The 24,483-nt window shown below is 51.0% G+C and overlaps 1 protein-coding gene across 4 annotated transcripts in view; it reads left to right on the top strand.

The window, feature by feature from the left end:
• The first annotated feature begins 4,425 nt into the window (after positions 1 to 4,425).
• rnf169 (ring finger protein 169) overlaps positions 4,426 to 24,483 on the top strand; it is a 50,224-nt gene continuing 30,166 nt past the window's right edge. For 2 of the 4 annotated variants that reach the window (XM_072477504.1, XM_072477503.1), the window contains exons 1-2: positions 4,428 to 4,752; positions 15,436 to 15,512. In XM_072477504.1, the coding sequence (XP_072333605.1) occupies positions 4,443 to 4,752; positions 15,436 to 15,512 (387 nt within the window). In that variant the 5' untranslated portion in view covers positions 4,428 to 4,442. Of the gene's footprint in view, positions 4,791 to 15,435; positions 15,513 to 24,483 lie in introns of all 4 variants that reach the window. The other 2 variants (XM_072477501.1, XM_072477502.1) reach the window with 2 other exon arrangements.

The following is a 24,483-nucleotide window of genomic DNA, read 5'->3' as shown; positions in this document are numbered from 1 at the left end:
GGTGCTCCGGTTTCCTCCCACAGTCCAAAGACGTGCAGGTTAGGTGGATTGGCCATGCTAAATTGCCCCTTAGGGTGAGGTTGCAGGCATAGGGCGGGGGATTGGGCCTAGGTAGGGTGGTCTTTTGAAGGGTTGGTGCAATCTTGATGGGTCGAATGGCCTCTTTCTGCACTGTAGGGATTCCGTGATCATGGGTGAAGTGAATGGAGCATGTTTGCAACAGGCTCATGTTGGAGGAATGAGGATGGTTGTGCAATTGGAGGAGGCACGGGGCAAGCTGGGTGGTGCAAGGGACTACTGCCACTAGCACTCTTTTCCCTTGGTTTCTGTGGCTATGACTCCTCTTTCATTCCCTCACCCCACAGTATAAATATCTCCCACTTTCTATGTCTTTTAGCTTCGACAAAGGGTCATCTTGACTCAAAACGTTAGCTCTTTTCTTTCCCTACAGATGCTGCCAGACCTGCTGAGATTTCCCAGAATTTTCTCTTTGGGTGCAAGGGACTTCATCTTTCTTCAAAGAAAAATACAGCACAGGAACAGGCCATTCGGCCCTCCAAGCCTGTACCGGTCATGATACCCCCCTTGACCAAAACCCTCAGCACTTCCTTGTGCCGTATCCCTCTATACCCATCCTTTCCATGTGTTTGTCGAGATGCCTTTTGAACGCCATTAATGTATCTACTTCCACAACCTCCCCTGGCAACGCGTTCCAGGCACGCACCAACCTCCGTAAAATACCTGCCTCGCACATCTCCTCTAAACCTTGCCCCACGGACCTTAAACCTAGCCCCCTGGTGACTGACCCCTCCACCCTGGGAAAGAGTGCCTGACCATCCACTCTATCCATGCCCCTCATAATCTTGTAGATCTGTATCAGATCACCCCTCAACCTCCGTCTTTCTAATGAAAACAGTCCGAGTCTATTCAGCCTCTCCACATAGCTAACACCCTCCAGACCAGGAAACATCCTGCTAAACCTCCTCTGCACCCTCGCCAAAGCTTCCACATCCTGCTGGTGGTGTGGCGACCAGAATTGTGCGCAATATTCCAAGTACGACCTTACCATGTGATGCGCGATCAATAACTCCAGAAGCGAGATTGGAGACAACTGAAGGCTTTAATACGCTAGATGTTTCCCCCAGCAGCACAGGTACAGAAGAAAGCTGCTGGGGCGGCACGGGCTCTTATACCCCGCCTTGCAGGGCGGAGCTAACATACAGGCTTAACCAATGGGAACCAGTACATTCTCCACCAATGGTATTCCGGCATTACCAGTAATCCTTCTAACACAGACTACCACACCATGGTTCTATACAACTGCAGCATGACTTGCCAGTTTTTATACTCTATGCCCCGTCCAATGAAGGCAAGCATTCCGTCTGCTTTCTTGACTACCTTGTCCACTTGTGTTGCCACTTTCAAAGATCTGTGACCTGCACACCCAGATCTCTCTGATTTTCTATATTCCTAAGAGTTTTACCATTTACGGTATATTTCCCCTCTATGTTAGACCTACCAATATGCATTACCTCACATTTCTCTCGATTAAACTCCATTTGCCATTTCCCTGCCCACGTCTCCAATCTATCTATGTTCTGCTGTTTATGTACACGACAAACAACAGAGGCCCCAGCACCGATCCCTGCTCCATCCTCCAGCTTCCATTCTCATTTTATTTAGCAGATTCATTCCGAGGTAATTTGTAATGTGGGTTATAGAGCAGATGATTACAATCGAGCTATGTTTAGTTAATGTTAGTGCTGCTTCGAGTCAGATTTGATATTGGGTTACGAAAAGCGTTTTCAGTTGTGGGCTATTTCAAACAAAGTGACTTCTTTAGTAAAAGTAAAATACCGTGGATGCTGGAGATTAGAAATAAAAGCATAACCTGCTGGAAAGAGTCCCATTGGATTTGAAACGTTGACTCTGTTTCTCTCTGCACAGATGCTGCCAGACCAGCTGAGCTTTTCCAGCACTTTGTGTTTTAATTTCATATTTCCAGCGTCTCTTGTATTATGGTTTTATTTTAGAGTCAGAGCTGGTTCCAGTTGATAAATCGATTCGAGCCAGGTATCTATTGTGGGGTTAGACGGGCTAGTGTAGATTACAACTTGATTAATGTAGATGAGAGCAGAATTATAGTTGGTCAGATATGAGATGATGATGCAGCTGGTTAGAGCGGTGTTCCAAATGGTTAGAGCGGGGTTCTAACTGGTTAGAGGAGGGATCAGCTGGTTAGAGCTGGGTCCCAGCTGGTTAGAGCTGGGTCCCAGCTGGTTAGAGCCGGGTCCCAGCTGGTTAGAGCCGGGTCCCAGCTGGGTCCCAGCTGGTTAGAGCCGGGTCCCAGCTGGTTAGAGCCGGCTCCGAGCTGGTTAGAACCGGGTTCCAGCTGGTTAGAGCCGGGTCCCAGCTGGTTAGAGCCGGGTCCGAGCTGGTTAGATGCTGGTTTGAGCCGGGTTCCTGCTGGTTAGAGCCGGGTTCCTGCTGGTTAGAGCCGGGTCCCAGCTGGTTAGAACCAGTTTCTAGCTGGTTAGAGCCGGGTCTGAGCTGGTTAGAGCCGGCTCCGAGCTGGTTAGAGGAGGGATCAGTTGGTTAGCCGGGTTCCAGCTGCTTAGAGCCGGTTTCCAGCTGGTTAGAGCCAGGTCCCAGCTGGTTAGAGCCGGGTACCAGCTGGTTCGAGCCGGGTCCAAGCTGGTTAGAGCCGGTTTCCAGCTGGTTAGAGCCGGGTCCAAGCTGGTTCAAGCCGGTTTCCAGCTGGTTAGAGCCGGTTTCCAGCTGGTTAGAGCCGGGTCCGAGCTGGTTAGAGCCGGGTCCGAGCTGGTTAGAGCCGGTTTCCAGCTGGTTAGAGCCGGGTCCAAGCTGGTTCAAGCCGGTTTCCAGCTGGTTAGAGCCGGTTTCCTGCTGGGTTCCAGCTGGTTAGAGGAGGGATCAGTTGGTTAGCTGGGTCCCAGCTGGTTAGAACCAGTTTCTAGCTGGTTAGAGCCGGGTCCCAGCTGGTTAGAGCTGGGTCCCAGCTGGTTAGAGCCGGGTCCCAGCTGGTTAGAGCCGGGTCCCAGCTGGTTAGAGCCGGGTCCCAGCTGGTTAGAGGCGGGTCCCAGCTGGTTAGAGCCGGGTCCTAGCTGATCAGTTGGAGCCGGGTCCCAGCTGGTTAGAGCCGGGTCCCAGCTGGTTAGAGCCGGGTCCTAGCTGATCAGTTGGAGCCGGGTCCCAGCTGGTTAGAGCCGGGTCCTAGCTGATCAGTTGGAGCCGGGTCCCAGCTGGTTAGAGCCGGGTCCCAGCTGGTTAGAGCCGGGTCCTAGCTGATCAGTTGGAGCCGGGTCCCAGCTGGTTAGAGCCGGGTCCCAGCTGGTTAGAGCCGGGTCCCAGCTGGTTAGAGCCGGGTCCCAGCTGATCGGTTAGAGCCGGGTCCCAGCTGGTTAGAGCCGGGTCCCAGCTGGTTAGAGCCGGGTCCCAGCTGATCGGTTGGAGCCGGGTCCCAGCTGGTTAGAGCCGGGTCCCAGCTGGTTAGAGCCGGGTCCCAGCTGGTTAGAGCCGGTTTCTAGCTGGTTAGAGCCGGGTCCCAGCTGGTTAGAGCCGGGTCCCAGCTGATCGGTTAGAGCCGGGTCCCAGCTGGTTAGAGCCGGGTCTGAGCTGGTTAGAGCCAGGTCCCAGCTGGTTAGAGCAGGGTCCCAGCTGGTTAGAGCCGGGTCCCAGCTGGTTAGAGCCAGGTCTGAGCTGGTTAGAGCCAGGTCCCAGCTGGTTAGAGCCGGGTCCCAGCTGATCAGTTAGAGCCGGGTACCAGCTGGTTAGTGCCGTGTCCCAGCTGGTTAGAGCCGGGTCCCAGCTGATCGGTTAGAGCCAGGTCCGAGCTGGTTAGAGCCGGATCCGAGCTGGTTAGAGCCGGGTCCCAGCTGGTTCGAGCCGGGTCCCAGCTGGTTCGAGCCGGGTCCGAGCTGGTTAGAGCCGGCTCCGAGCTGGTTAGAGCCGGCTCCGAGCTGGTTAGAGCCAGGTCTGAGCTGGTTAGAGCCGGCTCCGAGCTGGTTAGAGCCGGTATCCGAGCTGGTTAATGCTGGGTCTGAGCTGGTTAATGCTGGGTCTGAGCTGGTTAGAGCCGGTTTCCAGCTGGTTAGATTAGTAGTTAGTGTTAGATTAGAGAAAGAACCAGTTAACGGGTGAGTTAAAGGGCGAGTTAGCATTGGTTAAAGAATTGATCAGTTAGTTAGGAAGGAGAGCAGCTAGTTTAGGTGTTAGGCAAGGATCTGGCTGGTTCGATCAGGATTTAAACTTGGAGCGAGTTGTCCAGGGCTGTATGTGGGCGCGCCCCCGCCTTCCCGCGCGCCACCGCCTTCCCGCGCGCGCCCGCCCCGCGCGCCCCCGCCTTCCCGCCCCGCGCGCCCCCGCCTACCCGCGCGTGCCCGCCCAGCGCGCCCCCGCGCGGGGCGGGGCTCCGACGTCACAAGATGGCGGGCCGGAGCGGGAGTGCGGAGCGGGCCCGGAGAGGGCGGCGCGGAGCCCGGCTCCAGACTCCGGGCCAGGCCGGGGACAGCGGCCTGTGCCGGGGCTGCCTGAGCCGCGCGGCGCCCGAGGCCGGCCTGGGCCTGGGCCTGGGCCTGGGCCTGGGCCTGGCCTGCCCGCTCTGCCGTCGCACCGACAGCAGCCGGCCCACCGCCGCCGCGCCGCTCTGGCAGCCGCGGGGCCGCAGGAGGAAGCAGCTGCAGCAGGGCCGCTGGAGGCAGCGAGAGGAGGCGGCGGAGCAGCGGCTGCAGGCCGGTGAGCAGCGGGGGCTGGAGCCGCGTATTCACTCTGCGGTAGGCGGTGGATCCGGGCCTGGAGCAGGGGGGGGAGGGGGGTATAGAGTTCACAGTGCAGGAGGCCATTCAGCCCGTCAGGTCTGCACCGGCCCTTGGAAAGAGCACCCTACTTAAACCCACACCGCCACCCTATCCCCACCTAACCCGCACATCTTTGGACAGTGGGAGGAAACCGGAGCACCCGGAGGAAACCCACGCACACACGGGGAGAACGTGCAGACTCCGCACAGACAGGGACCCAAGCCGGGAATCGAACCCGGGACCCTGGAGCTGTGAGGCAGCAGTGCTAACCACTGTGCCGCCCAGGAAATTGGGGTATACGGCTGACATCAAGAAGAATGCTCTGATATTGAACATCTTGGGTGCGGGGTGAGCGGAGGTTACGTTGGGGTGACATGAGGGGTCGGTGCTTGGTACAGGCTCATGAAAAGGGAGGGAGACCAAGGGGTTAGGTGAGAATGAAATGGACGATCTTGCACGGTTAAAAGGAATGGGGTCAGAGGCAAAGGATGACGCTGGAGGAGTTTTGAGGGGTGACAGAGAAACGGCATACGACGGGTGAATGAGAGTTTGTACGACCTTCGTAGTGGAGTCGAATTTTTGAATGACCAAAACTGTTTGTTTTAAACCTGACTCAAAATCACTTGACATTCAGTCTCCAAAGCTGATTGAGTCACAGACTAGATTTGTTTGTATTTGACTTTCCTCACACAGGACATGCCCAAGCATGTAACTATCTGTACTTTGGTTGCGTTAAAGTTGGTGTGCAACGCTACAGCACAGGAGACCATTCGGTCCGACACAATTCTGCTGGCCCTGTGAAAAAGCTAAACCCCGCCCTTTGATCCCACATCTTTCATTCTCACTCCACAGTATAAATATTTCCCACTTTCTCTGTCTGTTAGCTTTGATAAAGAATCATCGGACTCGAAACGTGAGCTCTTTTCTCTCCCTACAGATGCTGCCAGACCTGCTGAGATTTTTCAGCATTTTCTCTTTCGCTTTGATCCCACATCTTAATTTTCGCCACTTCCTTTGAAGGGTCAGTTTAGGTTGTGTCTCTACCACTGATTCTGGTTAAACATTCCCCATCCTAACAACAATTAAAAAAAAAAAAATACATCTCAACTACATCCTTCATGCTTTTAGTGTTGATTTTAAAACATACCCTGAAGTTACAGACTCCCCAGCCTGTAGAAATAGTTATTTTTCTTGTTTTGTCTTAGCAAAATCTCTCAAAGGGACAGCACGGTGGCGAGGTGGTTAGCCCTGCTGCCTCACGGCACCGAGGACCCGGGTTCGATCCCGGCCCCGGGTCACTGTCCGTGTGGAGTTTGCACATTCTTCCTGTGACTACGTGGGTGTCGCCCCCACAACCCAAAAAACATGTGCAGGGTAGGTGAATTGGCCTCGCTAAATTGCCCTTAATTGGGAAAAAAAAGAAGTGGGTACTCTAAATTGATTTTTTAAAAACGTAGCTAATTCATAATCCCCCACTATAACTTGTCTACCCTCGAGATATATATATATATATATATATATATATACACACATACACGCACACAAGACAGACACACGCAGAGGAGAGGAGTGTAAATAATAAGTAAAAAGGAAAAAAGAGTGTTTGTTTCAGATGGTTGTGTTTAAGCAGACATTCCCTCAAATTAAGGTTTCAGATCCAGGGGCGGGATTCTCCGACCCCCCGTCGGGTCGGAGAATCGCCGGGGGCTGGCGTGAATCCCGCCCCCGACGGTTGGCGGCACCCCCCCTCCGGCGATTCTCCGGCCCGCGATGGGCCGAAGTCCCGCCACTGTCAACCCACGCCAGCCGGCGTGGATTGAACCACCTTTGGGACGGCGGCGCGGGTGGGTTCTGGGAGGGTGGGAGGGGGGGGGCGGGCGATCTGGCGCTGGGGGTGCCCCCACGGTGGCCTGGCCCGCGAGCGGGCCTGTGCCGTGGGGGCACTCTTTTCATTCCGCCTTCGCCATGGTCTCCACCATGGCGGAGGCGGAAGAGGCCCCCTCCACTGCGCATGCGCGGGGATGCCGTGAGCTGACGCTCCCGCGCATGCGCCGCCCGGCAAAGTCAGTTTTGCGCCAGCTGGCGGGGCGCCAGAGGCCTTTCCCGCCAGCTGGCAGGGCGGAAATCAGTCCGGCGCGGGCCTAGCCCCTCAAGGTGAGGACTCGGCCGCTCAAGGTGCGGAGACTTCCGTACCTTTGCGGCGGCGCGATGCCGGACTGTTTGGCGCCGGTCGGCGGACATCGCGCCAATATCAGAGAATCCCGCCCCAGGTCTCTGTTTGCAGCCTGTAATGGTTTCACTGTATATTCATTCATTCAGGATCTCTGCACGTTCAGAAATACATCAATTCTCAGCCTTTCTGGAGAGAGAAGAGAGGGAGCAGTTCCTTGTCCCTGTGTGTCCGAGTCGCAACTCTGCTTTCCTTACCTCTCTGGAAATCATCCCACTCATGCAGGATCCAATCACCACCTGTTACTGGGCAGAATATGGCCTTTTGTCCAATTCATTGACCACCAGCTCGAACTGAGTCCCACCACATTTCTCGGGTGTCACAAGGTTCTGTTGTCCAAAGCTAGCAGCACCATATTCTATGCTGCAACTTCGTCAACTCCTCACTCTCTGCTGCTAGACTTAAACAGCCATGTCCATTAAGCATCAATGGATCAAATATAATAACGGCAAAAATAAAGAAACAGAAAATAAGGGAATCAACAGGCAGGACCCTTACACACTGCCCAAAAGGGCAGTGGAAGCAGATTCAATAATAACTTTCAAAAGGGAATTGGATAAATACGTAAATGAAATGCAGGATAACGGGGAAGGAGCAGAGAGAGGGGGAATAATTTCAAGGAGCTGTTACTGGCACATTGTGCCAAATAGCCACCGCTTCTGTTGTAAGATGCTGCGGTCCTAAAACAAGATCCCACACACTTTCTGTGATTGCCGGGTGACCCATTAAAGACTGAAAGCTTCAATAACAGAAAAACTGGATAAGTTCAGCAGGGCAGGCAACATCTGTGGAAAGGGAGAAAGAGTTAATGTTTCAAGTCCAATATCGATCTTCCTCAGAACCTCTTCGGAAGACTGAGAGTTTGGATGTTTCTGCTAAGTAGCACGTTTAAACAGTGCTGAATATTATGCAAGTTTGTTTTTAAATGAGAGAATTGTCCCTGTAACCCAGTGTGCCCTGCCTCTAGGGGCAGACTGTGACAGCAAGGTCACTGCAGGCTCTGTCTGCGAAGTCCGTTGTCTAGTCTCCATGGGAAGTGCAAACCTGAGGTTCTTGGAGTGAGTATGATAATTGCCTAAAGCGCAGGTCCCGGACCACTAGCTCCTGTCTCAAGTGTATTGGCTGGCTTCTGCTTTGTGTTAACCGTGGTTCAGTTGGTAGTTGAAGATCAGAAGTTCAAGACCCACTCGAGAGACTTGAGCACTTAATGTAGAATGATTCTGCCAGTGCCTGTACTGAGGGATTAAAGCAAATTATTGCAGATGCTGGAATCTGAAACTAAAGAGAAAATGCTGGAAAATCTCAGCAGGTCTGGCAGCATCTGTAGGGGGGGGGGGTGGGGCGTAGAGCTAACGTTTTGAGTCCAGGTGACCCTTTGTCAAAGCCTTGGCCTGTACTGAGGGAGTTCTGCACAATTCGAGATGCTGTGTTCTGGATGAGATATTCCCCACCAGTGAATGTCACCATTGAAAAAGCAGAAAGGTTTTCTTTTAGATATAACTCGTTTTGCAGTCTCAAAACATTTTGAGTCCAAAATGCTTTGCACGTAGTGAAATATATTCGAAGTGTAGTCACTGCTCTAATGTAGGAAATATGGCAGCCAATTTGCACACAGCAAGGTCCCACAAACAGCACCATGATAACCAGATAATCCATTTAAATGATGTTGTTTGAGGGGGTAAATATTGGCTGGGGCACCGGGAAGAACTCCACTACTCTTCTTCGATGAGATCTTTTACTCCCTCCTAACAGGGCCTTTAAGGTATCGCCCTAAAGACAGTGTCTCTGACAGTGCAGCACTCCCGCAGTACTGCACCAGGAGTGCCAGCCTGGATCTTTATGTTCTCCTGAGGAACTGCGGAGTTCTTCCCCAGTGTACCGACTGTTGTTTATCAGTCAGACAACCTCACTTCCAGCAGATGACTTGTCCGTTACTGTTTGGGATCTTGCTGTGTGTAAATTGGCTGTCGCATTTCTAAATCATCAGCAGTGACTATGCTTAAAAAAAAAAGTAGCTAATGTGAAACGCTTTGGAATCTGGTCAAAGTGCTACCCCTAGCTCTGTCTGTGTGTGTGTGTGTAAATTGAATAGTTAAGTTGGAAAGCAGAGCTGGAAGCTGCTCATTAATGATGATGTACAAAGTGTCAAACTACCTATGATGGGAACGATATTAATCACTCATTATGTCTTTTATGGATCTGTGAGCATTGACGGTTTTCTAATTGGTCAGTTAGGGCCCCTTACTTGTTTGGGTGTCTTTATCAAGGAGATATTTATGCAACCTGTTGTCTCTGTTAAGATCGCAACGGAGGTGGCCATTCAGCCCGTCAAGCCTGTTCTGCCATTTGGCTGAACCATTGTTGATCTGTGTCTTCCCTATATCTACCTGCCTGATTTTCATAGCCCTTAATACCCTTATCCAACAAAATTCATGTCAGTCTCAGTTTTGAAATTTTCAGTCAACTCCTTTTATTTGGAAGGGGGGGTGGGTGTAGTGGTTATGTCACTGGACTAGTAATTCAGACACCTAGGCTAACACTTTGGGGACATGAATTTAAATCCACCCATGGCAGCTGTTGGAAGGTAGATTTAACAAATAAAATCTGGAATTAAAAACCAGCCACAGTATGCTGTTCCATCAAGTTCACTAATGTCCTTGGGGAAGGAAATCTGCCGTCTTTACCTGGTCTGGCCTACATTTGACTCCAGACCCACAGCAATGTGGTTGATTCTTAATTTCCCCTCTGAAATGGCCGAGCGAGCTTCTCAGTTCAACGGCAGTTAGGGAGGTAGAATAAATGCCAGCCCAGTCAGCAACCCCCACACTAAATTGAATTAAAAACCAGGTTTCCACTCCCCTTTGTGTGGGCAAGTGCTTTCTGACATCTCTCTTGAGTGGTCTGTCCCGAATTTTAACATTCTGCCCCCTTGTTCTGGAGTCCCCCACCGGAGGAAATAGTTTCTCTCCATCTACCCTCAAACTTGATGTTTCAGCTGATACCTGAGGGTTACCATTGACCAGAAACTGAACTGGACCCAGCCATATAAATACTGTGGCTCCAAGAGCAGGTCAGAGGCTGGGAATCCTGCAGCGAGTAACTCGCCTCCTGACTCTACAAAGCCTGTCCACCATCCACAAGGCCCAAGTCAAACGCATGCCCTCTACCACCTAAAAGGACAAGGGAACCTTCTCAATTAAGGATGTAGTAAATGCTGGCCATGCCAGTGACACACTCCTCCTGGGAAGGAAAATAAAGAAAAATCAACTACTCCAATCTGGGTGTTTGTGAAATTGGATGGAAATGCTAGGCAGGCAGCATTTGGGCAGCACGGTAGCATTGTGGATAGCACACTTGCTTCACAGCTCCAGGGTCCCAGGTTCGATTCCAGCTTGGGTCACTATCTGTGCGGAGTCTGCACATTCTCCCCGTGTGTGCGTGGGTTTCCTCCGGGTGCTCCGGTTTCCTCCCACAGTCCAAAGATGTGCAGGTTAGGTGGATTGGCCGTGATAAATTGCCCTTGGTGTCCAAAATTGCCCTTAGTGTTGGGTGGGGTTACTGGTTTATGGGGATAGGGTGGAGGTGTTGACCTTGAGTAGGGTGCTCTTTCCAAGAGCCGGTCCGTTTTTGTCCAATGTGTGCAGGAGGGTTTCCTGACACAGTATGTAGATAGGCCAACGAGAGGCGGGGCCATATTCGATTTGGTACTGGGTAATGAACCAGGACAGGTGTTAGATTTGGAGGTGGGTGAGCACTTTGGTGATAGTGACCACAATTCGATTAGGTTTACTTTAGTGATGGAAAGGGATAGGTATATACCGCAGGGCAAGAGTTATATCTGGGGGAAAGGCAATTATGATGCGATGAGGCAAGACTTAGGATACATCGGATGGAGAGGAAAACTGCAGGGGATGGGCACAATGGAAATGTGGAGCTTGTTCAAGGAACAGCTACTGCGTGTCCTTGATAAGTATGTACCTGTCAGGCAGGGAGGAAGTGGTCGAGTGAGGGAACCGTGGTTTACTAAAGCAGTCGAAACACTTGTCAAGAGGAAGAAGGAGACTTATGTAAAGATGAGACATGAAGGTTCAGTTAGGGCACTCGAGAGTTACAAGTTAGCTAGGAAGGACATAAAGAGAGAGCTAAGAAGAGCCAGGAGGGGACATGAGAAGTCTTTGGCAGGTAGAATCAAGGATAACCCTAAAGCTTTCGATAGATATGTCAGGCATAAACGAATGACTAGGGTAAGAGTAGGGCCAGTCAAGGACAGTAGTGGGAAGTTGTGCTTGGAGTCCGAGGAGATAGGAGAGGTGCTAAATGAATATTTTTCGTCAGTATTCACACAGGAAAAAGACAATGTTGTCGAGGAGAATACTGAGATTCAGGCTACTAGACTAGAAGGGCTTGAGGTTCATTAGGAGGAGGTGTTAGCAATTCTGGAGAGTGTGAAAATAGATAAGTCACCTGGGCTGGATGGGATTTATCCTAGGATTCTCTGGGAAGCTAGGGAGGAGATTGCTGAGCCTTTGGCCTTGATCTTGAAGTCATCTTTGTCTACAGGAATAGTGCCAGAAGACTGGAGGATAGCAAATGTTGTTCCCTTGTTCAAGAAGGGGAGTAGAGATAACTCCGGTAACTATAGACCAGTGAGCCTTACTTCTGTTGTGGGGAAAATCTTGGAAAGGTTTATAAGAGATAGGATGTATAATCACCTGGAAAGGAATAATTTGATCAGAGATAGTCAACACGGTTTTGTGAAGGGTAGGTCGTGCCTCACAAACCTTGTAGAGTTCTTTGAGAAGGTGACCAAACAGGTGGATGAGGGTAAAGCAGTTAATGTGGTGTATATGGATTTCAGTAAAGCATTTGATAAGGTTCCCCACGGTAGGCTACTGCAGAAAATACGGAGGCATGGGATCCAGGGTGATTTAGCAGTTTGGATCAGAAATTGGCTAGCTGGAAGAAGACAAAGGGTGGTGGTTGATGGGAAATGTTCAGACTGGAGTCCAGTTACTAGTGGTGTACCACAAGGATCTGTTTTGGGGCCACTGCTGTTTGTCATTTTTATAAATGACCTGGAGGAGGGCGTAGAAGGATGGGTGAGTAAATTTGCAGATGACACTAAAGTTGGTGGAGTTGTGGACAGTGCGGAAGGATGTTACAAGTTACAGAGGGACATAGATAAGCTGCAGCGCTGGGCTGAGAGGTGGCAAATGGAGTTTAATGCAGAAACGTGTGAGGTGATTCATTTTGGAAGGAATAACAGGAAGACAGAGTACTGGGCTAATGGTAAGATTCTTGGCAGTGTGGATAAGCAGAGAGATCTTGGTGTCCATGTACATAGATCCCTGAAAGTTGCCACCCAGGTTGAGAGGGTTGTTAAGAAGGCGTACAGTGTGTTAGCTTTTATTGGTAGAGGGATTGAGTTTAGGAGCTATGAGGTCATGTTGCAGCTATACAACACTCTGGTGCGGCCGCATTTGGAGTATTGCGTGCAATTCTGGTCGCCACATTATAGGAAGGAATGTGGAAGCATTGGAAAGGGTGCAGAGGAGATTTACCAGAATGTTGCCTGGTATGGAGGGAAGATCTTATGAGGAAAGGCCGAGGGACTTGAGGCTGTTTTCGCTAGAGAGAAGAAGGTTAAGAGGTGACTTAATTGAGGCATACAAGATGATCAGAGGATTGGATAGGGTGGACAGTGAGAGCCTTTTTCCTCGGATGGTGGTGTCTAGCACGAGGGGACATAGCTTTAAATTGAGGGGAGATAGATATACGACAGATGTCAGAGGTAGGTTCTTTACTCAGAGAGTATTAAGGGTGTGGAATGCCCTGCCTGCAACAGTAGCGGACTCGCCAACACTAAGGGCATTCAAATGGTCATTGGATAGACATATGGATGATAAGGGAATAGTGTAGATGGGCTTTAGAGTGGTTTCACAGGTCGGCGCAACATCGAGGGCCGAAGGGCCTGTACTGCGCTGTAATGTTCTATGTGCAGACTCGATGGGCCGAATGGCCTCCTTCTGCACTGTAAATTCTATGATAATCTATAATTTATTTATTTTTCTTTCCTTGTAGTGTTTGTTACTGAAATCAGTAAATCAGCCCCACTTAACCAAGCAATTTCCCCCAGGCTCACTTTTGGGATGTGGATGTGGCTGGTCAAGGATGGTGTTTATTACCGATCTCTAACTACCCCTGACTCAGTAGTCATGATACTTGCTTGGCCTTGCACTCACTTTGGTGTGAGGCTGGAGTTACATGTCGGCCAGGCTAGGGAAGGGTGGCAGATTTCCTTCCATAAAGGACATTAGTGAAGCAGATGGATTTTTATGACAATCTGACAGATTCATTGTCACTTTTAGATGTTTACAAATCCTTACAGAGGAACTCTCATTCTCAACATTCTTAATCCAGCTCACTGCATTACTAGTCCAGTAACATAACCACTGCTCTACTGTAAACCTGCCACTGCAATTCAGTAAGTGAAGTATTTCAGGCCCCAATGAAACTGTCCTATTGATGCCGAAAGACAGTCCTGGGTGATGGCGTTCTTTGGTGTATCTTGATGTCTGGCTCATTGTTGGGTCAGGATTGGGAGGGAGGATAATAACAGGAATAGACCCACATTTGCTCCTAATCCAACAATGCCTGCAATTTTCAATTCTCACCTCTGTTTTCAAATTCTTCCATGTGCTTGACCCTCCCTAACTTTGTAATCTTTCCCCAGCCCCACGCTCTCCAAGGTATCAGCCCCTTCTCTAATTGTGGCCTCTGGAACGTCCCCAATTTCCATCATCCTACCATTGGTGGGCGTGCCTTCATCTGTCGAGGCCCTAATCTCTGGAATTCCCTCCCTAAACTCCTCTATCTCTCCATAAAGATTTATTATTATTATCCCCTTTCCAGACACTCATTAAAACCTACCGCTTTGTTCAAACTTTTGGTACCTGCCCGAATGTCTCCCTCTGTGGCACAGTGTCAAATGTTGTTTGATTTTGCGTGAAGTGACTTGGGATGTTTTATTACATTGTTTTCCGAGGGTGGCACAGCTGCGCAGTGGTTAGTTAGCACTGCTGCCTCACGGCACTGAGGACCTGTGTTTGATCCCGGCCCCGGGTCACTGTCCGTGTGGAGTTTGCACATTCTCCCCGTGTCTGCGTGGGTCTCACCCCCACAACCCAAAGATGTGCAGGGTAGGCGGATTGGCCACGCTAAATTGACCCTTTGGGAAAAAAAATGTTTTTTAAATAACAATCATTACACATAGAACATAGAACATTACAGCGCAGTACATGCCCTTCGGCCCTCAATGTTGCGCCGACCTGTGAAACCACTCTAAAGCCCACCTACACTATTCCCTTATCATCCATATGTCTATCCAATGACCTTTTGAATGCCCTTAGTGTTGGCGAGTCCACTACTGTTGCAGGCAGGGCATTCCACGCCCTTACTACTCTCTGAGTAAAGAACCTACCTCTGACATCTCTCCTATATCTATCTCTCCTCAATTTAAAGCTATGTCCCCTCGTGCTAAACATCACCATCCAAGGAAAAGGGCTCTCACTGTCCACCCTATCCAATCCTCTGATCATCTTGTATGCCTCAATTAAGTCACCTCTTAACCTTCTTCTCTCTAACGAAAATAGCCTCAAGTCCCACAGCCTTTCCTCATAAGATCTTCCCTCCATACCAGGCAACATTCTGGTAAATCTCCTCTGCACCCTTTCCAATGCTTCCACATCCTTCCTATAATAGCGACCAGAATTGCACGCAATACTCCAAATGCGGCCGCACCAGAGTTTTGTACAGCTGCAACATGACCTCATGGCTCCGAAACTCAATCCCTCTACCAATAAAAACTAAAAACTGTTGTAGATGCCTCCCTATTGCCACATACCCGGGAGTGACTCTTAGATCTCTGCACTCAGTGAGCACAGAGATTGTTTCTTCTTGGAGAATGCCCATAACCTGCTGTGAAACGCAGTCTTGGGCTTACGTAGAACCTTATCTGTATTCAGAATGATGAGAGATTTTGGCTGGGAAGATGGGGAGTAACAGTGTTCCCAGTGACAGGAGGGTTGGTAACCAGAGCGTACAGATTAAAGGTAACTGGTGATAAGATGTGAAAGCAGCTTCAGTAATTACTTTTTAAAGGGAATTGGATAAATTCTTGAAATGGGCAGTGGGACAAGAGCAACAGAGTGGAATTAATGAACTCGCTCGGATAGAGTCAGCACAATGGGTGGAATGGCCTCCCACTGTGCTGTGTGATTTTGTCGTTCTTGTGCTTAATTGGGGAACGGGTAATGGCCACTTCGGGTGCCTCGTAAGAAGGGAGTTGGGTTTGTCCTGAGTTGAGTTTGCCTTTCTGTTTTGTGATTGCAGAGCCTGTGTTCCGTGCTCCCCTGGTGCTGAGTAAAGCAGGCGATGTCCGGGAGGGGTTTGAGAACCAACTCCGACAGGTACTGTCCTCTGTCACTTCAATAATTCCAGTCGACGTTTCAGAATGAGGAGGAGTACGGGCGGGGAATGGGGCAGGGGTTGGTGAGGTGGAGAAGGCCTTTCACACCCTCTGCTCCCACTTGACCTTGAATAAGTTGCACTTTTACCATTTATCGCTGATGTTTTCTGGGTTCATTCAGGTTTGTGCTGATAAATGGCAAGCAACATTCATGTCACACGGGTACAAGGCAGTGACCAGCTCCATGCGACACAGTGATGGCCGTTTCTGTCATAAGATGATAGTTTGTGCCCTGGTGGTCAACTCTGTTAAGCATCACCTGATGTTGGTCAGGAGCCACACTCCGGCAGGGCAGTCTCTGCCATGTTTACTATGGTGGAAGAAAGTAGGCTGAGTAGGAGCACAATACACTAGCCTCTGTTTTCTCTGGTCCCTCTTTTCGGCCAGTTCGGCTTTTCATTTTTGTTCCCCTCTTCAAATTCCGAACCGTCCGCCTCCCGGCACCCCATCCACAAACATCCACTCCCTTCACCACCTACGAACTGTGGCAACAGTATGTACTATCTACAAGATGCACTACAGCAACTCACCTAGGCTCCTTCAGTGGCACCTTCCAAACCCACGACCACTACCACCTGGAAGGACAAGGATAGCAAGCATATGGGAACAGCACCACCTGGAGGTTCCCCTCCGAGTCACTCACCTTCCTGACTTGGAAATATATCACCGTTCCTTCACTGTCGCTGGGTAAAAGTCCTGGAACTCCCTCCCTAACAGCACGGTGGTTCTCCCTCCACCACAGGGACTGCAGCGGTTCAAGCAGGCAGCTCACCATCTTCTCAAAGTCAGCTGGGGATGAGCATCCTGTGAACTAATATAATTTTAAACATTCTCCCCGTACCAAATTGCCATGTCTTCCCGTGTGACCCAGGATAAACTGTTGGGTGAGGAACATTATGGTCCAGTCCAGTTTGCATGCACTCTGACTGACTCTTCACTCGTGGGAATGACTGATATGGGTTCCTTAATAATCCTGTTGCTGCCCAACTAAGTTGGCTAATATCAAAGAGTAAGTAATCGAATCACTAGTCAGATTCAAAAAATGCTAACAGAATGAAGGCCCTTGATGGAGCTGGAATACAAAGAGGAGAATGTATTAGTCCATTGTATAAAGCATCAAGAGTGACTGTTCACTTGTGCTCAACCTCAGGAAGGATATACTGTATTAAATACTAAAATACGAGGTCAGCTTGCACAAACTCTGCTTGTATTCCCTCGAGTTCGGGAGGGTTGAGTGGTGATCGAGTTGAGGTGTTTAAGACGATTAAAGAACAAAGAAAAGTACAACACAGAAACGGGCCCTTCGGCCCTCCAAGCCTGCGCCGACCATGCTGCCCGTCTAAACTAAAATCTTCTACACTTCTGGGGTCCGTACCCCTCTATTCCCATCCTATTCATGTATTTGTCAAGACGCCCCTTAAACGTCACTATCGCCCCTGCTTCCACCACCCCCTCAGGACCAAGGATTTGGTTGGGGTGAGGGGGAAGGGATGTCCAGAACTAGGGGAACCTTAAAATTCTAGCTGGACCATTCAGGATAGATGTCAGAAAGCACTTCCTTACACAAAGTGGGATGGGTATCTGAAACTTTTCCCCCCCTAAACATTGTTGAGGATGGAGGGTCAATTGGAAATTTGCGGGGTGAGATTGCTAGATGTTTTGGATATGATTACTGTGGGATGTCGAGCTACAGGTAAATGGAGTTGAATTACAGATGAGTGTGATCTAATGCGCTGTTGGGACAGGCTGGAGGGATTGAATGGCCTCCCAATGGCACAGATATGGATGCTTCGAGAACCATGCTGTCTTTATCAACTGTCCCGAGACAACAACTGGGTTTTTGACTGGCCGGAGAGTCCAGCTCTTATCTTATGGAAACAAGTCTGTGCATGTTCCTGACGGCCTTGGAGCGAGACCAGAGCTGGCTAGCTGCATAGGGAGGAGAGGCAGGAAGGGAGCCAGGAACTGGGTCCAATTCGGAACAAAGCCAGACGTTGCACAACAGAATATAAACATTTTGAACCTTTCATTCTGCTTGTTATGCCAAAGAGCTGGATCTTCGTCATTGCCTTGTATACGAGTTTGGACTGCTCCTTGCTGTGTTTTGCTCAACACGCCCCCCCCCCTCAAATTTGTATAGTTTCTGCCTTTTGTCAAGTCCAAACTCAGGGACTGGTCACTTTTAAAATTCATTCATGGGATGTGGCATTGCTGGGTAGACCAGCATTTATTACCCATCCCGAATTGCCCTTGAGAAGGCGGTGAGCTGTCTTCTTGAACCGCTGCAGTCCATGAGGTGTAGGTACACCCACGATGCTGTTAGGGAGGGAATTCCAGGATTTTGACCCAGCGACAGTGAAGGAACGGCAATATATTTCCAAGTGGGATGGTCAGTGACTGGGAGGGGAACCTCCCAGGTGGTGATGTTCCCATGTGTCTGCTGCCCTTGTCCTTCTAGATGGTGGTTATGGGTTTAGAAGGTGCTGTCTAAGGCAGTATTTTTCCAAAGTGGGTGTTGCGACCCCCGGGATGATGTAAAATGGGTCACCAAAAGGTCTCCAAAAATTAACCCCGAGGATCGCCTGGCTTTTTTCCCAGCTTTGACAAAGAGTCATCGGACTCGAACCGTCAGCTCTTTTCTCTCCCGACAGATGCTGCCAGACCTGCTGAGATTTTCCAGCGTTTTCTCTTTTTTCCCATTTTCTCCCTGGGTGAATTCTGGCTACAGTACAGTGTATGGCCACGAGGCTGATGTAGAGGCCGGTGCCGTGGACTTTCTGCCTCCCTGGGTCGCTGTTATAGTCACCGCCTCCGACACAGCCCCTCCCGTTCCTGCAGCAACTGAGCAGCCAAGTTAGTCAGCCCCTGCACCTACAACCGAAGAGTTTAAAGGAAAAAAAATCAATTATCTTTAAATTTATTTCCTGCAGACACTCCTTCTGCACAGAGTTAGTTACCAGTAGTGCTTCGCGATCTTTCTTTTCCAGGTCTGCACCCCCCACCTAAAACCAAGTGACTACCGACTGGAATATGTTTCCATAAATATCCTAGTCAGTAACTCCTAGCCGGAATACTCCCTGATTCAGGACCTAGCTCCAGCAGATAATTCCTGTGTATCTCCCCACCTTTCAATTGGCCCATTGCCGCAAAGCTGCTTCATGTTTGCCTCATTCTGAACTCGGCTCTGGGGCGACGGGTGTGGGTTTGGGAACTCCATGCATCCCATCCCAGTCAGGGGGGAAATGTTCGTAATGTTTAATTACAGCTCACAGGAAGCACAGAGTCAATGATCACACAAAGAGAGTCTTAGGGTTAACATTCTGAATTGGATGCATGTTTAATATCTGCCATTGTTACCATTGTCAATTAATCTTGAATTTTGTTTACCATTAACATCAGTGTTGGTTCAATTTCTGCGACAGTTAATCTTGGTGATGCCTGTTGAGATTCTGTTACTCTTAATCTTGTCAATCAGATCTGTGTTTAAAGTTGTGCTGTGTGTGCATAAGGGGTTTGATGTATATTTAAAATAGGGAGCCATTCTCCGCTCACTTTCTGAATTCAGTCGCTCTCAGTGGGACTGACTTTGCGATCAATGGTGAGTCTCCTTCCTTCCCCATCAGCCCCAAATCCAGACTTGTTTCCAAGAATTTCCACATTCCCCCTTCAAACACCGTCGGAGTCTGCGAACAAACGTCTTGCACACTGAACTGTGCAGAGACTTTTTATTACAAGTTAATCATATCTCCAAATAACAGCAAAAAATAGAAAATATATTTTCATTTACAATTTTTGACATTTAATAATACAGAAGTGCCAACAATTAACGTAATGTTTTTAAAAAGTAACCGCGGAGAATCTATTGAGAACTTAGCGTGGGTCGCGAGAGGTGGCCATTTTGAAAAAATGAGTCGCTGGAAAAAATGTTTCCAAAACACTGGTCTACGGATTAAGGGCAGCACGGTAGCATTGTGGTTAGCACAATTGCTTCACAGCTCCAGGGTCCCAGGTTCGATTCCCGGCTTGGGTCACTGTCTGTGCAGAGTCTGCACATTCTCCCCGTGTGTGCGTGGGTTTCCTCCGGGTGCTCCGGTTTCCTCCCACAGTCCAAGGATGTGCAGGTTAGGTGGATTGGCCATGATAAATTGCCCTTAGTGTCCAAAATTGCCCTTAGTGTTGGATGGGGTTGCTGGGTTATGGGGATAGGGTGGAGGTGTTGACCTTGGGTAGGGTGCTCTTTCCAAGAGCCGGTGCAGACTCGATGGGCCGAATGGCCTACTTCTGCACTGTAAATTCTATGACAAGGTGCGTTGCTGCAGTGCATCTTGTAGATGGTACACACTGGTGCCACAGTTCGTCGGTGGTGGAGGGAGTGAATGTTTGTGGATGGGGTGTCAATCAAGCGGGGCTGCTTTGTCCTGGATGGTGTTGAGCTTCTTGAGTGTTGTTGGAGCTGCGCTCATCCAGGCAAGTCGAGAGTATTCCATTACACTCCTGACTTGTGCCTTGTAGATGGTGGACAGGCTTTGGGGAGTCAGGAGGTGAGTAATTCACTCCAGGATTCCAATAATCTGACCTGCCATTGTACGACAATATTTATATGACTGGTCCAGTTCCAGTACCAGCCTCCCTTAACAGGCGCCGAAATGTGGCGACTAGGGGCTTTTCACAGTAACTTCATTGAAGCCGACTTGTGACAATAAGTGATTTTCATTTCATTTTCAGTTCAGTTTCTGGTCAGTGGTAACCCCCAGGGTGTTGATAATGGATTCAGCGATGGTGATGCCATTGAATATCAAGGGGTGGTGGTTAGATTATCTCTTTTTGGAGATGGTCATTGCCTGCACTCGTGTGGCACGAATGTTACTTGCCACTTGTCAGTCTAAGCCTGGATATTGTCCAGGTCTTGCTGCATTTGGACATCAGTATCTGAGGAGTCAGAATGGTGCTGAACATTGTGTAACCATGAACGGACATTCTTACTTCTGACCTTATGGAAAGGAGGTCATTGATGAAGCAGCTGAAGATGGTTGGGTCTAGGACAGTGTTCTTCAAACTCGGGGGCGCGACCCGCAGGTGGGTCGCGGGCGGGTGTCGGGATGGTCGCGGAGCCGTCCTTCGCGCACTCCCGATCTCGCAAATCCCCGGGCAGCAGCCGGCTTTTGATAACGCCGACTGCAAGCAGCCATTAAAATGGCCACGAATATGTTAAAGAAATGTGGCCGCATTGTGCATGTGCGCCGATGATCGGTGCGGCCGCTTTTTCTTTGGTAGGGGGTCTCAGTGTGAGAGTCTCTCCCTCCCTCCCCGGTGGAAGCGCACTGTTGGCGGGGTTTGTTTGAAGCGGTGACGCTGGAGCGGGCTGTGTGAGGCAGGTTTTGGAGCGGGGAAGCTGCCTGGGGAGAGGGGCCGGGGCTCCGGCTGCAGTTTGTGGTGAGCGAAGCCTCGGTGCTGAATTGTTTTGGGTTTGTCCCGGGCCCAGGATCGCCTCATCCCAGGGCCGCGCTGCCGAGCGACAGGCGGCCCCCCAGGTCCCCCGCCCCAAACACACCGGACTCTCTTCGGGGCTTCTCCCCCTCTCTGCCCAAATCAGCCGCCCGGCCCAAGTGGAATTAAGGACCCCCCCCCCCCCTCCCCCAGGCCCAGTGTGCCCCCTCCCCCAGTGTGCCTGCTCTCGCCCCCCCATCCTGCCTTCTCCCCCACCCCATCCTGCCCTCTTCTCCCCCCCCACCCCCAGTGTGCCCCCTCCCTCCCCACCCCCCAGTGTGCCCTCTTCCCCAGTTGCCCTGTCCCCCCCCACTCCCATCCTGCCCTCTCCCTCCATCCCCATCCTGCCCTCTTCCCCCACCCAGTGTGTGCCCTCCCCCCGGGGTGCCCATTCTGGTGCCCGGCTCCCTCCCTCTCTCTGTGACTCCGGCCCCTCCTGCGCCGCTATTTTTTTTAAACGGTCGCAGCTTTTTGTTTTACAAGTTCGGGGGGTTTTTATTCAATTATTTTATTCATTTTATTTATTTTTCTTTTTACAAGTTCGGGGGGGCTTATTTGATAAAAGTTTAGAGGAACAAAATGCAGACCTTGGGAATGAAATGAAATGAAAATTGCTTATTGTCAAGTCGGCTTCAATGAAGTTACTGTGAAAAGCCCCTAGTCGCCACATTCCGGCGCCTGCTCGGGGAGGCTGTTACGGGAATTGAACCGTGCTGCTGGCCTGCTTGGTCTGCTTTAAAAGCCAGCGATTTAGCCCAGTGTGCTAAACCAGCCCCCTGGGACAGATGGAGACTCAATACTTTCCGACACCGGAAGGCTTCACCTTCATCCAACAGGTTCCATTGGAGGAGCATGTACGAGGGCCAAAGGGACCCAAAACCATTTCCTCCATTTTTGTCAGCAGCAAACAAGGTAAGAGAAAATGTTGGGCCGCGAAGGTTGGCCGGCGTGGGTCGCGAAGGTTGGCCGGCGTGGGTCGCGAAGGTTGGCCGGCGTGGGTCGCGAAGGTCGGCCGGCGTGGGCCGCGAAGGTCGGCCGGCGTGGGTCGCGAAGGTCGGCCGGCGTGGGTCGCGAAGGTCAGCCGGCGTGGGTCGCGAAGGTCGGCCGGCGTGGGTCGCGAAGGTCGGCCGGCGTGGGTCGCGAAGGTCGGCCGGCGTGGGTCGCGAAGGTCGGCCGGCGTGGGTCGCGAAGGTCGGCCGGCGTGGACCGCGAAGGTCGGCCGGCGTGGACCGCGAAGGTCGGCCGGCGTGGACCGCGAAGGTCGGCCGGCGTGGGTCGCGAAGGTCGGCCGGCGTGGGCCGCGAAGGTCGGCCGGCGTGGGTCGCGAAGGTCGGCCGGCGTGGGTCGCGAAGGTCGGCCGGCGTGGGTCGCGAAGGTCGGCCGGCGTGGGTCGCGAAGGTCGGCCGGCGTGGGTCGCGAAGGTCGGCCGGCGTGGGTCGCGAAGGTCGGCCGGCGTGGGTCGCGAAGGTCGGCCGGCGTGGGTCGCGAAGGTCGGCCGGCGTGGGTCGCGTAGGTCGGCCGGCGTGGGCCGCGAAAGTCGGCCGGCGTGGGTCGCGAAGGTCGGCCGGCGTGGGTCGCGAAGGTCGGCCGGCGTGGGTCGCGTAGGTCGGCCGGCGTGGGTCGCGAAGGTCGGCCGGCGTGGGTCGCGAAGGTTGGCCGGCGTGGGTCGTGAACGTTGGCCGCTTGGTAAAAATGGGTCCCCGGGGAAAAAGTTTGAAGAACACTGGTCTAGGACACTACCCTGAGGAACTCCTGCAGTGATGTCCTGGAGCTGAGATGATTGATCTCCAACCACCACAGCCATCTTGCGCCAGGTATGACTCCAACCAACGGAAAGTTTTCCAACTGATTCCCATTGACTCCAGTTTAGCTCGGGCTCCTTGATGCCATATCCATTCAAGGGCAGTCACTCTCATCTCACCTCTTGTGTTCAGCTCTTTTGACCATGTCTGAACCAAGACTGTATTGAGGTCAGGAGTTCAGTAACCCTGGCGTAACCCAAACTCAGCGCCTGTGAGCATGTTATTGCTAACCAAGTGCTGCTTGATAGCACAATTGATTATGTTACTTCTGATCGAGAGTAGGCGGTAAATGGCCGGTTTGGCTTTGTCCTGCTTTTTGTATACGGGAAATACTTGGGCAGTTTTCCACATTGCTGGGTAGATGCCAGTGTTGTAGTTGTACTTGAACAGCTTGGTTAGGAGCACGGCAGGTTCCTGAGCGCGTGTCTTCAGTACTATATCCAGAATATTGTCAGCACCCATATAGTGACTTCAGCTTTTTCTTGATTTCATGTGGATTGAATCAAATTGGCTGAAGACTGCCATCCGTGATGCTGGGGACCTCAGGAGGAGGCTGAGGTGGCTCACCCCTCGGCACGAAGATTCCGGAGAAAGAGCAGGACGGTGGAGGTGAAGAATGTCAGATCAGCCATGGTCCTATTGAATGATCGAGCAGGCTTGAGGGGCCGAATGGCCTGTTCCTATTTCTCATGGTCTTCTGGCAGGAGATTGTTGCACATGCCTTATCCTTTGTACTGATGTGCTGTAGTGGAGACTGAGCCACTCTCGGTGATGGGCATTGAAGTCCTCCATGTGAGTACATTCTGTGCCCTTGCCACCCTCAGAGCTTCCTCCAAGTGGGCATTCAGCATGAACGAAGGCGGTGCAGAATGTGGTATTCAGCAGGCGGTTTCCTTGCCCATGTTTGATCTGATGCCATGAGACGTTGTGGGATCTGGAGGTGAAGTTAAGGACTCCCAGGGCGGGACCTCCAGTGGCGACACGTAGCTGGAGGTCGCACGTTAGGTGGCTCCTGCTAGAGCTTCTGGTTTTTGGCCTTTATACCCAGTTTTCTGGGGTCAATTTCGGATGATTTTCTTTTAATAAACATTTTATTGAGGTATTTTTGGTTTTACAACAACAAAATAAACAATGTACATGAATTTATAAACATAGTGCAAAAGCCGTCTCCCTCCCTTACAGGTCCCACCTTTATTAACCCCCTACTCAAAGCTAAACTACCCCCCCCCCCCCCCCTTCTGCTGACGATTAATTTTCCGCGAAGAAGTCGACGAACGGTTGCCACCTCCGGGCGAACCCTCAAGGCGAACTTGATTTACTCCAAACAGAGAAAGCTAGCCATGTCCGATACCAGGTCTCCGACTTCGGGGGGCTTTGAATCCCTCCAAACTAATAATATCCGTCTCCGGGCTACCAGGGAAGCGGAGGCCAGAACATCTGCCTCTTTCTCCTCCTGGATTCCCGGATTTTCCGACACCCCGAAAATCGCCACCTCTGGACTCGGTGCCACCCTTGTTTTTAACACCGTGGACATGACATCTGCAAACCCCTGCCCAAATCCCCTAAGCTTTGGACATGGCCCAGAACATGTGGAAATGGTTCGCTGACCCTCCCGCACACCTT

Source organism: Scyliorhinus torazame, chromosome 15 (assembly GCF_047496885.1).
Source record: "Scyliorhinus torazame isolate Kashiwa2021f chromosome 15, sScyTor2.1, whole genome shotgun sequence".
Classification (NCBI taxonomy): Eukaryota; Metazoa; Chordata; class Chondrichthyes; order Carcharhiniformes; family Scyliorhinidae; genus Scyliorhinus; species Scyliorhinus torazame.
This window is presented reverse-complemented; position numbering and strand designations above follow the sequence as displayed.